The sequence below is a fragment of the Elephas maximus genome, chromosome 22, assembly GCF_024166365.1.
Source record: "Elephas maximus indicus isolate mEleMax1 chromosome 22, mEleMax1 primary haplotype, whole genome shotgun sequence".
NCBI classification, from domain to species: Eukaryota; Metazoa; Chordata; class Mammalia; order Proboscidea; family Elephantidae; genus Elephas; species Elephas maximus.
The window spans coordinates 7,802,359-7,817,302 of record NC_064840.1 but is presented as its reverse complement, the minus strand read 5'-3'; the positions used below and the strand labels follow the sequence as shown (position 1 = coordinate 7,817,302).

The following is a 14,944-nucleotide window of genomic DNA, read 5'->3' as shown; positions in this document are numbered from 1 at the left end:
ACTAACTGGAAACTCTGGTGGTGTAGTGGTTAAGAGTTCGGCTGCTAACCAAAGCAGTCTGAATCCACTAGGCGCTCCTTGGAAACCCTATGGGACAGTTCTACCCTGTCCTATAGGGTCACTATGAGTTGGAATTACTCGGGTTGCTATGAGTCGGAATCAAGAGGAGAAATGCGTTGGCACATGCTGCCGGGGCTGTGTTCAGAATGCCACATGGACAGAGGGAGAGCCCTGTGCCAAGACTCACTGGGCAATGGGGCAGTTCGAGGACTGTCAGGAGGAACTGCTCTTGATCTCAAGTCAAGGGCCCTTCTTTCCCCTTCTGCAAATACTAAAATGGCCTCATTTCTCTAAGCGTCCACTGAAAGACCCGCTTAACAATATTAAAACCAGACACACACACATTCACTTTCTAAAGAAATATGTATTTGGCTTTTTCCTCCTCCTGCTGGTGCAAGTGATGAGACAAAGCTCTCCACCACTGAGGCCTCTCCCTCCAGAATACCACCCTCCAGCACCAATGAGGCCAGCTGTGAAGGCAGAGCCACTGAATCGATTTTCACTTCTCCAACTGCGTTTTGGATATTTAGAAGTCATTATCCTGTTAAGAGCTCCATTTCAGGAAGAAGAAAAAGCCACAAAATGGATGTAAGTGTAGTGGGGAACCATACACACACAAGTTAGGAAACATAAAACGAACCATTTGCTGATGGAAGAAAAGTGTTGTCAGCAGCAGAAACAAACGGAAGCAAAAAGGAAAGGGGGAAAGAGGAAACACTGTTAGATAAGTATTATGCCTACTAGACATACAAAGTAAGCTAACAATGCTAAATTCCAGGGTGTTAGTACATTCGTTGGATCCTCTCAAAAAAGTCTTCGGATAAAACTACTCTCAGATGCATTTAAGTTTTCCTTTTAATTAAAAATGAGAGTTGGCTTTTGTACCTTTCAGTTTTGAAGAGTATAAATAAATTGAAGGTATTAGGAATAAAAGATGAAGTCTGTTGCTTTACATTCCAAATATAAAATAATTTCCCTACATATGATCCTATTTTTAAAACTAAGACTGTTTTGTTAATCTTGGTTTTAAGAAACTGAGTTTCTTAGAGCCTGTCTTTTTAAGGTAAAGATAAACATGGAACCCTTTGACAGGTCAATTCTACTTCAAGAAGTTTATCCTACAGAAATTCCAGTACACATTTAAGATGTCCAAGGGAATTCATTGCAGCGTTGCTTATAACAGACCCAAAAGATCAGAAATATCCCAAATGTCATGCCAACCAATAGGGGGCTTATTAAATAAATTACGGTACATCCATATAAGGGAATACTACACAGCTGTACTAAAGAATAAAGGCAGAATAGTTTATGTAGTATGTCAGTACTTTGTAGAAGAAAAAAGGAGGAACAGATGCTATTAGAATGGGCTTACATATACATTCTTTTTAGTCTCTGGAAAGATAAAGGAAAGACTATTAACAGTGATTACCTGTTTGGGGGGTGGGAACTGGGAAGAGAAACAGGGTTTCGAGAGGGACTTTTTTCTGTACTTTTTTTTAATACTATGTAATGTTTGGACCATATGAATGTATTACCATTTTAAAAGGTTAAATGATTTTTAAAATTGCAATAAAGCATAGCAGTAAGGAAGGAAGATTACCTGACTCTCCTGGGCTCTTTCTTCCTCTTCTGCCTGAGTGTCAGTATTACCTTATATTAAATAAAACAAACACACACACACACAAATAATTGGGGGGGGGGGGGATTAGAAAACGAGTTACAATCTGTTTTCCTTGCTATTGAAGCTAAAGGGCCATTGTTTGAAACCCATTTTCACGTGGAATTTCCCAGGTGCCTCTTACAGAACGTGGCGCTGAGCTCCCATCCCCCATCTGGACCGTGAAGGGTCCCAGAGTACCTGGCCCTGCCCACCTGGGTGTTCTCTCTGCACGCTGGCCAACTAGGAGGACTCTAACAAAGGGCCCGTCTCTGTCTCCCTCCACTTAGTGCACCACCAGGACCATGGTTGCTGCTATGATGGCAGCTATCACCTGCCAAATACTGTGGCTACACTCGGGAAAGCACAGGGACAACAGCAGGCTCCCCCAGAAGCTGGACCTGGGTCGTGACCGGCCCTCATCTGATTCAACGATGGAGCACCGCGGGCAGGTGGTGCAGGCCGGGGGCAGCCCACCACTGCCTTACAGCTCAAGGCTCCTGGGAACCGCGCCTCTGCAGGAGGCACTGTGCCGGGGAGGGCCCGCAGCTGACATTTTACCTGAGGAGCTGCTGAGCTGCCGCTTGTTTTCTTTGAGTTGAAGCTCCAGGTTCTTGACCTTTAGCTCAAGCTTCACCTTGTCAGACTCCAGAGACTGAACCACTGAGTGCAAGGCCTTGGCAGAGGCGTTCTCCCCCCTGAGCACTGTGACCTGAAACGCAGGCATGGGCTTAGGTGCCGAGCGTACGCAGGGGGAGGCGGCGGGCGTGCCCCCCCAGGGGGCACTCTACCTCATTTCTCAGCTTCTCCAGCTCCGCGTCCTTCTCTGTGAGTAAGGCACTGGTGAAGCTGATGGATTTCTGCAGGGCAGCTTTTTCTTCATCTGTGTCTTTCTTGTACTTGGATTCTCTAGAAGACCAAAGAGTTAAAAGTTCCAGAAATCAGCCAGGAGAGTGGTCAGTATACAACTGTGCTTAAAAAAAAAATTAAAAATAAAAACTCAAAAAACAAAAAACCACACAATTACATTTAGTTAATGTAAAAAAAAAAAAAACCCAGAAACAAAAAACGTGTAACAGGCAAGTTTTATAGGGGTTAAGACTACTATGCTTACAAAATTTTACTTACCGTGAGGGGAGAAAAGTGTACCTATGCATAGACAAGCCAGAATCTGCGTATCATTGTATCCATTCGAATTTAAAGAAACAGTTATTAATTTGGAAGACGCAGAATTAAAAAAAAACTGTTGCACCCTCCCCCACCAAAATGCCACTAAAATCTAGCCCCAAGTGGAATCCTGTTACTTCTGGAATAAATTATTACCAAGCACTTACAACAATTAAGAAAAAGCTCACATGCAAAGCAACTGTGTATGATGTCATGCAGAGCGGTTTATGCTGGAAGTATCCGTTGGTTCTCACTAATTTCAGTAACTTTTAGCAAGTTCCAAAAATGTGGTTTTGAGATATTATGGGCCAAAACAGTAGCAAAGATTATTACTGCTATTCAAACTGAAGGATTACTGCTTATCAACCCTAGAACCTGAAGAAGACATTCAGTTGCTCATAGAAATTAAAGGTAATTACGTAAAGGCTAGAACAGAAGATGTTAAAACGGGTTTTCAGGTGTAGAATGAACGCATGGGAGCCTGGAGGGACAGAGTTGGGGACCTGGGTTTATGTTTTCAGCTGACCCACCTGAGTGGGTGCTGGCTCAGGGGCACCCCTTCAGCACTGGCTAGCAGTGTAACAGGGGGCAGGGGTGAGGCCTTTAATGACGGAAATATTTATCTACGATCCAAGGGCGTGGGGGAAGACAGGCAAGGCTGAGGGAAAGAAGGGGAGGGAGGGCGAGACACAAGAGGCCCAACTCAAAAGGTCGGGCTAGTACCTGTGTTCTATTTATAGTCATGTTTGGGTTGTGAAAGCTACATGCATGCAAAAGCGCCCAGTTTAGAGAGACGAGGAAAGACTGCGCGCTGAGACAGACTGGAGGACACTAAGGAGCTACAGCAGTTCAGTGCGATGTGGCTTTCTGGATTGGATCCTAGAAGAGAAAAATGACTTGGATGGAAGAGCTGGGAAAATCCAAATGAAGTCTAGAGTTTAGGAGTGTCCCAGTGTTAATTTCTTAGTACTGATAAATGTACCACGATTATGTGAGAAGTTAACACTCGGGGAAGTGGGGTGAAGGATATAGGGTAACTCTTTGTGCAACTTTTCAACTCTTCTGTAAAACAAAAAAAGGCATTTAAAATAATTACATGCAGTATGAAACACTGGAGGAAAAAGACCCTGTATCACAAAAATAGTGGGGAAAAATGAAACTGGAGAAAAATGTCCCAGCTAGTCCTCTGGCCATCCCACCTTTACCGTCCCACACCTCTGACAGCGCGCTGATGCAATGGTTCATCTTCAGGGAGTGTTCGTAACTTTAACAAGTCAAATTACTCTTAGTTTTACTGGAAGTAACTGGGTGAATGCAGAGCATGGAATGGTTCCGCCCATTTTACAACTAACTGGAAGAAGAGGAGACTGAGGCCCAGGTTAGAAATGGCAGGATGTATGTCTGGTTAGTGAGACCCAAGATATCCGGCACACGAATTACAGAATTCTCATGATTCATGGTAAATGGAAATTCTACACAAAGATGAAAAGTGTTGTATTTATCTCATCGTGTGGCTTACATTTAACGCTCCAGTATGATAAGTAGTAAGAAAAGAATCTGAGGCTTATAGGAATTTCTTGAATCCCACACCCAAGCTTTCTATGTACACTGGAAAGGGGTGGACATCAGTGCTGTGAAATTACTAAGTGAGTGACACACACCTTGCTGGGAAATAGGATCTTGTTTTGGTGAAAACAAAGCAAAAATTTTAACGGAAGGAGTGTACAGTACCTTTTGCCACCTGCAAAGTAAACATCTGGTGTCATCCACAGATCTGACAAATCCTAGGATTCTTACGCTTCTGTTAAACTTATTTGACAGTTTATTCTATCGTGAAAATATTTCGAAGGCTACCCTTGTTATAAATCCACCTGGTCTTTGAAAAATGTAATTTGACGTATTTTTACAGGAAAAAAAAAAATCAGGATTTGGTGGTTGCTTAACAGATTTCCATTCTCCTAGAATCAGGACTCAAATTAGCCAAAATCCTGCAGATTCTTTGTGTTGGGGTGGAGTAAACACAGCTGGCAGAAGGAAATGGGAATGAATGTCATTCTCTGGTGCCACCAGCCAGACACTCTGCTCACAATCACGTACACACACAACCTCTAATCTAAGCGAGGCTGCTTTCTGAGAAGATGGTGAGCAAAAGGTTTCCTATACAAGTTATCAATAGCTGCATGGTTGAGAAAGAGACCTGACTTGCGGTTTCTCTGCCAAAGACATGACAAATAGACCTCAGAGGCTCATCAGATCTCCACCGATGGCTTCTCAGGCCACATCTAAGCCCTAATCCCACTGCACACACCAGGAGGGGCAAAATCAAACCATTTATGCCAAAGTTACCACCCTCTGAGTCACAAATCAGACTGATAGGGAGCCCCTATGACTTTATGTTGCCCAGGTGTTGACTTGGCATTGTTGAAAAGATCAAGAAGCAAAGAGACTCATAATGTGAAAGAAGGGCTACAGGGGCCAGAAATCCTTTTCTCGCCCCAAACCCCAAGGGAACATATTACTCAGATTCTTTGCTTACTACTTCAATCAGAAATAAATTCCAGTAATGAAGCAAGTACCTCACAGTGTTACTGGGCAAGCTTTAAAAATGCAAGATAACGAGAACCAAATATTAAAAACATGAAGAGAAATGCCAATACAGTAAGGAGAACTAAATTTGCACTGAAGTTCTTTGCTATATTTAGATATAAAAAAGGAATGTGTGTGTGTGTGTGTGTGTATATGTGTGTGTATACTGCTGAGACTATTTTACAAAACAAAAGCAAGACACAGAGGGACAAAGGCAGCCAAAAAATATGTACAACAACTTGGTTTACTAAAAATATATGAAGTTTATTTATTATAACGTGGATAGACTTTCTTTAGTCTTACCATTAAAGACACACAGATATAGCAAAGGAAGCAAGAGTAGGCAAGGGAAGAGAGAGGAGTGGAATGAGCATTGGTAAGTAGCGCCAGCTCGGAGACAGTCAGACAGTCAGCAACCCACAGAGCGCCTCATGAGCAGGACTAGCACACGGCCTCTACACAAGTGGGAAACGGTGGTGTCAACTGGCTTTTGTACCTGGCAGAACTTGGGTGCCTGCACTAGCAGAATTAACTCTGATCCCCAAAATTCCACATCTAAGATTTTGATTTTGGAGTCTCTTCCTTGGCATCAAAAAGCCCAGAGAGGGGAGGGAAGCCAGACAGGTTCCCAACTCTGCTTTAGGCTTGAGTGGAACGAGGGATGAACCTCTCCGGTTCTATCAATTTAAGCCATCCAAGGGTTCCTCTGCTTTATCTATTAGACATCTTGGAACCTGTTTTGAAGGAAGTCTGCCTAGCTCGGGAGACCAATTTTCCAAAGAAATGATTACATTTTTAAATTCAGAGAAAAATCTTTACTACATATGGCTTGCTACCCAATGTTGGCAGTTTCTGAAAAACCACAGCAAATACTGGAGTAGGCAACTAACTCCTTAATGATCACAAGTTTCATCCTATAGTCAGAGGCCCTACAAGTTAAAGAGAGGCAATGAAGGTGTAACCTGACCATCTGGATGCAGTGACCGTACACTGCCCTGGCTCTGACCGTCCAATGATCACTTCTGAGCTACACTGCAGACCAGGCTCTCAATTCTTACATGAACAACATTTCAAATACCTTCCTGATCTACGTATTTTCCAGACTTTCAAATGAAGATACTATAAATTGTTTTTAGCACTCTTTGCTAGATAAATTTACTTAACCATCACACACATAGACCTATATATAAATCCTTTACCAAACTGACTTTCTAGGGCCCAAATGATTAGCTAAAATACATTTATGTTCAGATTTCTAAAACAGGAATATTTTTCCATAGGGGTTAATTAACACATAAACAAGCAAAAAATCAGCTCTAAATACGAGAAACCAGGAGGTTTTAAAAATTATCACTCCAAAAAGGAAAACAAACAAACAAACAAACAAAAAGTCATCTTTATCTTCATTTACCGAACAAAATAACCAAACATATCCAGGACTTAAAACAAGAGTAGATGGTCAGGTAAAACCAAAAAACCCATTGCCATCAAGTCAATTCCAACTCATAGAGACCCTATAGGACAGAATAGAACTGCCCCATAGAGTTTCCAAGGAGCACGTGGTGGATTCAAACTGCTGACCTTTTGGTTAGCAGCCGTAGCACTTAACCACTATGCCACCAGGGCTTCCACAGGGCATCAGGTAAGGAGAGAGCATTTCACAGTACCCAGATTGGTTCCATTTTTTTAAGCCATGAAAAAAGTGGCATGCCTAACCACATTTTGGAAGGCACGTGATTTAGCTAAGGTCACACAGTAAGTTCTAAAGAAGGACAGTATCCTTCTTTAAAAAGTTTAACTAATTAATAAATGAGAATCTTGAAAGTATAGTGAGAAGAGAACCCACATAAAGATCTGAAGACCTGAGTCCTTGGCCGAGTTACCTAACTTTTTGGGCTTTAGTTTCATTGTTTTAAAATGCAAGGCCACCATATATTTCATGGGTCGTTTAGAGAGTAGATGAATTTGTGAGTCATCTAGCACCACACAAATGTAAGGGGAGTGCCCGTACACACCAGCCATTTTTACATGTCTCCTGGCTGGAATGCCATAGGAAGAAGCCGTGTTTATTTTTTCACTTGTCCTTAGTAACTGATAAAAAAAAAACCCCAGTGCCAACTGATGACGTAGCCTTATTTATGTAAAATTAAATACCCTGGGCCTGCCCTGGGGCAGAGCTGTGCCTGTACGCAGGAACTAGGTGCAGCACAGCAGGCCGGTCACACCTCCTGGTCACCTGGAGGACACCTGGCTAGACCAGGGGCGCAGCAGAGGTGAGGTACACATGCGTTCCAGAATATGACCACCACCCTGGTGGGATCTTAATGCATCTATTTTTTTTTTTTTAAATTGTGCTTTCGGTGGAAGTTTACAGCTCAAGTTAATTCTCACACAAAAAAATTTATACATAAATTGTTTTGTGATATTAGTTGCTGAATCTAAGCATTTCTTCGTCAAGAAAAGCCGCCCTGGCCCAAGCCTATGAGTTGGAGGTGACTTGACAGCAATGGGTTTGGGGACGAGCCTAATGTCCTTCAGAATACAGCTTATGGAACTCACACAGCTTCGTGGGCTAAATAAAGCCCCAAATCCCTAAGCAACTGCCACGCTGGCAGGAAGAACACTGCCCATGGAAAACATGTTGCCTGTATGTCAGTGGGAAATGTTCTTATGTCCTGACAAGTAAGAGAAAAAATATTTTGCAAGAGCACAGAGCCCTGGTGGCACCGTGGTGAAGAGCTCGGCTGCTAACCAAAATGTCGACAGTTTGAATCCACCAGCTGCTTCCTAGAAACTCTGTGGGGCAGTTCTACTCTTCCTATAGGGTCACCATAAGCCAGAATCAACTCGACAGGAACGGCTTTGATTTTGGTTTTTAAGAGCATAGAGGAATTCTTGGTTATGCTACTTTTAAAGGTTTTTTTTTTTTTTTAATAAATAAATAAAGCACGCCACTGTTGTGATACGCACTGTTCAGTATTTTACCGCAGACTGTACGGCAGTGGGTGGGCTGTACAGGGTGTGGCTCCTCAGCCACGGTACACACTGCAGTTATGTGAAGCCAGAGCTTCCCTAGACACAAGCTGCACGACTCAAAAGAGCAGGCAGGGGCCGTCAGGATGCACAAGCATCAGGCTTCGAAAACCATGATTCCTGAGGGCCACTTTCATCTTTACTCAAAAGTACTGGAGAAATAAAAATAGGTTTCTGTTTGAACAATCTTACTATAAAAGAATAATAAATAACAAAAGTCTTTTTCGAGAAAATAAATAGAAACTGGACATGACTTAAAAATTCGACTATTCTTTTAGTAATAGTAAAAATTTTGTAAATAATTTTTTCATAATTTATCCATTTATGAGTACATCAAACTACCACAATGCAATTTTCTGAATACAAGGTCTCTTGTTTTCTGAGTCACTGTCCACATCGTGTTCTGGCATTTTCCTTATGAAACACACATACACACACACACACACCAATAAACAAAAAAAAGAAAGCCTACCTCTTTTTCATTTCTAACAACTGATTATTGAGCACAGATCTCTCTTCTTCCAGCTGGGGAGACAAAAAAAAATAAATAAATAAAAACAGAAAAGTTCAGTTTATAACAAGCCCACAAAAAGGACAGTTTCTCATTCTGCATGTCACATTCCCGAGCTCCAGGGCAGCAAAAGCAATTCGCTTTCCTTGCAGGCAACGAAAATGGCCAAATAGCCACTGCATCATAGGGCATTCCACTATTAATTTACAAATCATTTATGCCCTCAATGATACCCCTTCTTCCTGGGCCTGGAGTTAAAAAAAAAATCAAACAGCAGCTCTTTGACCCATATCTTAGGCATCACTAAATGTCTGTTGAATGAGTGAATGAGGGAAAGCTTTGATATTAACAGATGTCAAGTGTCACCTACTCACGGAGGGCTGAGAACAGGTCATTTAACCTATAAGGGCCTCATTTTACTCACCCATTAACTCAACAAATATTTACTGAATAGTGTGATGGTTAATGTTATGTATCAACTTGGCTGGATTATGATTCTCAGTGGTTTGGCAGATACGATGTAATTACTTTCCATTTTTGTGATCTGATGTGAACAGCCAATCAGCTGAAAGGGGAGTTTCCTTGGAGGGTGTGGCTTGTCTCCAGTATATAAATGAATATTCTGGCAACGCTCACTCTCTTTCTTGACCCTGCACTCTTCTTGTTCCCTGACCTCCAGTCCTTGGGATGTAAGCCTGAGTCTCTGGCCTGCTGCCTGGCCTGAGGATTTTGGGTTCATCAGCCCCTGCAACCATGTGAGCCAGCAGAGGTCTTCGGTGTGTTGCCTGATCCATGACTGCGTAAGTAATTTCCTTGAAGTCACTTTCTCTCTATATATAAATATCTGTATACCCCTCACTGGTTTTGCTCCTCTAGAGAACCCAGACTGAGACAAATGGCCACTACATTCTAGGCATTTGTTTCTCATCTGAAAAAAAAAAAAAAGGTTACAAAAGAATTTCCAGGGGCCCAATAGCTCCAAAATTCTATTATTCCATGAAGGATTAAAAAATAATAAGTGAAATAAAAAGGTTCAGTTAGTTGATCTTATGAGAAAAGATTCATCTCTACCCCTAACCTGCAATACAAAGTGTTTAAGCAAGTACCAATTTCAACTCTTTCATGTGTTTTTATAAATCAAGGGTAATACCAGAGACTATGTAAAGGCCTCCAATTACCCAGAATTCAAGATACTGACTGACTCTGTGTCATCACAGTCATGTACATGCTTTACTCTATGGGTTTCATATTTAAAAACATTCTTAAATGTACACAGACACATATGTTTTAAAATACATTTATCATGAAATCTATAGAGATCAATATATAGTTTTTTTGTTTTTACTGTTGACTCTACATTCCTGGTCCATTAAGATATACGCTCTTGCCACATGAGTAATTCACAGAAATAGTTAGAAATCTTTAAAGAGTGAAAGGAAGCAAAAAGAGTGGGAGGCAAACTTTAAAAAAGAAACAGAGAGAACAGCTGGAGAGTGGGATGTGGAGATGTGAGGGGCTTCCATTTTTTCCTCTATGCCCTTTTATATGGTTTATATTTATTTTTTTAAACAAGCAACCTGTTTTACTTTTGTAATTAAAAAAATTAAACAAAAGAAAGAAAATCAACAAAGACTGAGAAGTGTCTACAATGAATATATGAATGGATAAAGACTGGGAAGTGTCTACAATGAATACATGAATGGATAAAGGAAGGATATGGCAGATAACTCAAAACAGAAAGTATAAATTACTAGTAAACATTTGAAAAATCATTCAACCTCTGCAAAAAGCAGCATGCAGACACTCTTCCTCTCTCTTGGCAGATCTACTGTGTCTGAACATCAAAGGAACAGAAGTTTGGGATAATTAGTGTGTACTGATTCCTCACAGAAAACAATTTTTCTTTTCTTTCTCAGGTCCACAGTACAACCCAGAATAAAAAATTGCATTTGGTAGTCACATCTCTTTAATCTGAATAGCTCTTGACTCTTGTTTTTGTGGGCCTGACACTTTTGAAGAGTAGCCCCGTTATTCTGTAGAAAGTCCGTCTATTTGTATTCACCTGATGATTCCACGTGGTTAGAGTCACCACAGAAGCGATCCTGGGTCTCTACAGAACATGGTATCAGGACGCACACACTGTCGATTTGTTCCATTTTTGATCAGTTCGTTAAGGAAGTATCTTTCATGTTTTCCCACTTTAGAGGTATCATTTTTTTTTTTTCTTTGTAATTAATATGTCTTTTGTGGGGGAGATACTTTGAAACTATGTAAATATCCTGTTCCTGAAGAAACTTTCACCCACTGGTTTTTATGGTGATTGAAAATTCTTGCCTGAATAAGTTATCACCATAATGGCTACCAAATGGTGATTTTCTAATTCCATCATTCTATGTATTAATTGGCATTTTACTGTAAGGAAGGCTTTCATTTTCCTCCACTTATTTATTTTTATCTGTATAGACTCATGGTTTCCTATTTTATTCAATAAGTTATAATTGGTTACTATCATTATTTCTTTTGATGTTCAAATTTCCCCCGATTTGGCCAGTGGAAGCCCCTGCAGGATGGCTCAGATGTCCTTTTGACAAATCCCCATTATTCTTTGAGCACTTCCTTGCCTTCTGGTATAAGACGCTCCAGGTTCATCTTATACTCTCTCCATTCCACCCCCGAATCAGCCATTTCTCTAAGAGGCCCTCGTTCATTTTAGTGGAGAAGAGGATTTAGAAACTAACATCTGGGTGCTAGATGTGCTCATAGTCAACAGGGTGTCATTGCTTCTAAACCCTCTCCATGGGATTCATCAAAATTTAACACATCTGCTCTTCAAAAGACATTGGTAAGAAAGTGTAAAGATAAACCACAACTGGGGGACAACATTTGCAAAACACACATGTGATAAAGAACCTGTATCCAGAACATAATAAGAACTTTCACAACTCAATAAGACCAACAACAAAATTTTTTAAAATGGGGGAAAGATCTGAACAGATACTTCACCAGAGAAACACAAATGGCTGATAAGCTGATAAAAAGATACTCAACATCATTAGCCATCAGGGAAATTCAAACTAAAACCACACTGAGATATCACTCCAAATGCCACTTGGAGGCACTTGAGGGTCCACCCCAATGGCCCCCTAGTCGACACATGAATAAAATGCATAACCATAAAAAGGCAACAACATTAAGTGCTGACAAGTATGTGAAGTAGCTGGAAATCTCATCAATTGCTGACAGGAATATAAAAGGTAATCATTTGGAAAACCCCTGAGCAGACACATACCCTCAGATCCAGAGATCCTACTCCTAGGTGTTCACCCAAAACAAATGAAAACACTTGCCCAGGTCGGTTCATGAATGTTCTAAGCTGCTTTACTCACAAAAGCCATCAGCTGGAACAACCCAAATGACCAAATGGATAAACAAACTGTGATGGAGCCACAAATGTCCAGTTAAATTGGTTGCCATCAAGTTGATTCCGAGTCACGGTAACCTCATGTGTGTCAGAGTAGGACTCCGTAGGGTTTCCAATGGCTGATTTTTCAGAAGTAGATCACCAGCCCTTTCTTCAGAGGTGCCACTGGGTGGGCTCGAACCCCAACATTTCAGTTAGCATCTGGGTGGCCTTTACCATTTGTAGCACTCAGGAACTTCCTGCTTTTGTGGATTCAGTAAAACCACTTGGATAAAAGTCTTCAGGGAGGAGTAACCATTCTCATATCTGTTTTGTTCACTGCTGTCTCCTCTACTTCTAGAACACACCAGGCACACAGTAGGCACTCAATAACTATGTGTTGAGTGGGTAAATGTGTCATTTGTCAGTAAACTAGCGCTTTCAATGGGGATGAATTAGCAGTGGCACTTAGAAGCCAGGGTTCTCACAGAATGAGGAGCTATGCCTGCTGCACCAGTCTAGTCAAGTCACTGTGAAGCTGACTCTTTCCTCATCCATCTCCCCCATGAGGTGCTTCGCATTTGGGCTATTCTCGTCTCCTCTCTGAGAAGCGTTCTGAGGTCCAAAATAGCAGCTCTACCTTGACAGCACAAAACACATTCTTGTGTCTGAGGCTTTCTAGTCTCACCTCCCACACACAGACAGACAGACTTCTGCTCTTGGAAAACGCAAAGGTAGTGGGGGGAGGGGGAGGAAGAGGAAGATTCACTCATTTTTGTGGTAAAGCCCTTCCAGAGAAGAAAGAAGGAAAGAGGAGCGGAAGAAAGAAAGAGGAGCGGAAGAAGGAAAGAGGAGCGGACGCAGTGATGCGCTGTCTAGACTCCTTCAAGGGAGGCCTTGCTGCCCAGCTGTCAGCCCTTTCAGTGCACACAGTTCCCTTCCCAGGGTCATGCCGCACCCCAGGGTGGATCATACCCAACAACTGATCAGTGAGAAAATACAAAAGGCTGGGCATCTCAGTTCAAATTAAGGTAAATCTGAAGGCCACTCTAGCTCCAAGCTCCCTGTGGGTTCGGACAAGACTGGCACTGGGACTGCATCATGGTTCAGCTCCTCCCTCTGCCCAATCCTGCTTCCTTCTCCTCCATTTCACAGGTCTGCCCCAAGGGCACACCTTAATAAACATCACTAATAAACATCACCCACACTGAACACTCTCAGCCTGCTTCCCAGGGAGCCTCACCTGCAACAGGATACATTAAGTTACCGATGTTCATTTTTAAAACACACAGGAAGATCTCATGTCTTGGAGACTGGTTTGCATTCATATGAGTATGTATATTAAATACACAAATATGTATGTGTGAATATATGAGTGTGGGCACAAACGTGTGTGCATGGGTATATATATAAATATATTCACATCCTCACATACACACACACAGGTATCACGGTCCTTCATCAGGGGATGCTGTCGATGGCATGACCATAGAGTGGGAAGCCTGTGACTGAGTGAGACAAATACCCCTGACGTCATTCTTTACACAGTGCACACGTGTCGCCTTGTTCTTTAGTTTTTTACCTCAGGGTGCTGAAAAGACAGCAGCTCCTCTTCATTTAAAACAGCTTGTCTCTAGCATCATACAAGCCTGTCCTCTCTGCGGCCGGCCGCATACACCCTCAACTACGCAGAGGCAGCAGCAGGAGACAGCATCCGCTGCCCTAGAGACTCGGGCAGTCAGTTACAGACGTATGGTGCCTCAGAGCTAGACCACAGCTTTCTATGAACCCTCTCAAAAGCTGGAGAGATGAAGAGGGCTCTGGGGAAGTCTAGGAGGCGTCAAGCAAGAAATTTAAAATAAAGGATGCAGAAAGAGAACATGTAGGATGTTCTGAACATGTCCCTGGCCGTTGCCTACATGGCCTGAACGTGCCTGACTGGGTGAAAGGATTCCCTGTATCATCACAGGATTTGGCTTCAGTGAGTCTCTAAGTTGTGGGTTAAGTTATTATGATTTTTTTAAAGAGTAAGAGCTTTATTATTTTTGTTAAATGATATCTTAGTCATCAAAGTGGCCTCTTTGCTTTCTAAAACCTCAAGAGGTCTTGCAGCAGATGTGCCCAATGCAACACGTCGTTTGATTTCTCAACTGCTGCTTCTGGGGATATGTCAATTGTTGATCCAAGTAGAATGAAATCGTCATCAACTTCAATTTCCTCTCCATTTATCATCATGTTCTATCAAGGTTAAACTTCCTGAATTAGATAACTGCACTGTAGCTATGTAAAAACAAGTCCTTAGGGTATATGAGCATTCTTTGTTCTGTTCTTACAACTTTTCAGAAAGTTTGGAATTTCCAAGTAAAAAGCGAAGAAAACCATTTTCCTCTGCATCCACAATCCCCACAGCTGTGAGCTTGGCTCTCCACTGACGTGGCTTCAGTACTCACCACCAGTGTTTCTGCCATAGATCCTCCTTGGCTAAGTCCTTTACTTCGATTCATGTCTTGCTTGGCTAGATTTCATTAAG

General features: G+C 41.9%; 1 protein-coding gene across 8 annotated transcripts in view; it reads right to left on the bottom strand.

Moving 5' to 3' along the window:
* The window catches only part of CLIP1 (CAP-Gly domain containing linker protein 1), a 127,482-nt gene that overhangs the window by 3,083 nt on the left and 109,455 nt on the right, over positions 1-14,944 (bottom strand). For all 8 annotated transcript variants that reach the window (XM_049865120.1, XM_049865125.1, XM_049865128.1 and 5 more), the window contains 4 exons: positions 8,976-9,028; positions 2,509-2,626; positions 2,279-2,429; positions 1,661-1,710 (listed from right to left, as the gene is read on the bottom strand). In XM_049865120.1, the coding sequence (XP_049721077.1) occupies positions 1,661-1,710; positions 2,279-2,429; positions 2,509-2,626; positions 8,976-9,028 (372 nt within the window). The remainder of the gene's footprint in view (positions 1-1,660; positions 1,711-2,278; positions 2,430-2,508; positions 2,627-8,975; positions 9,029-14,944) is intronic.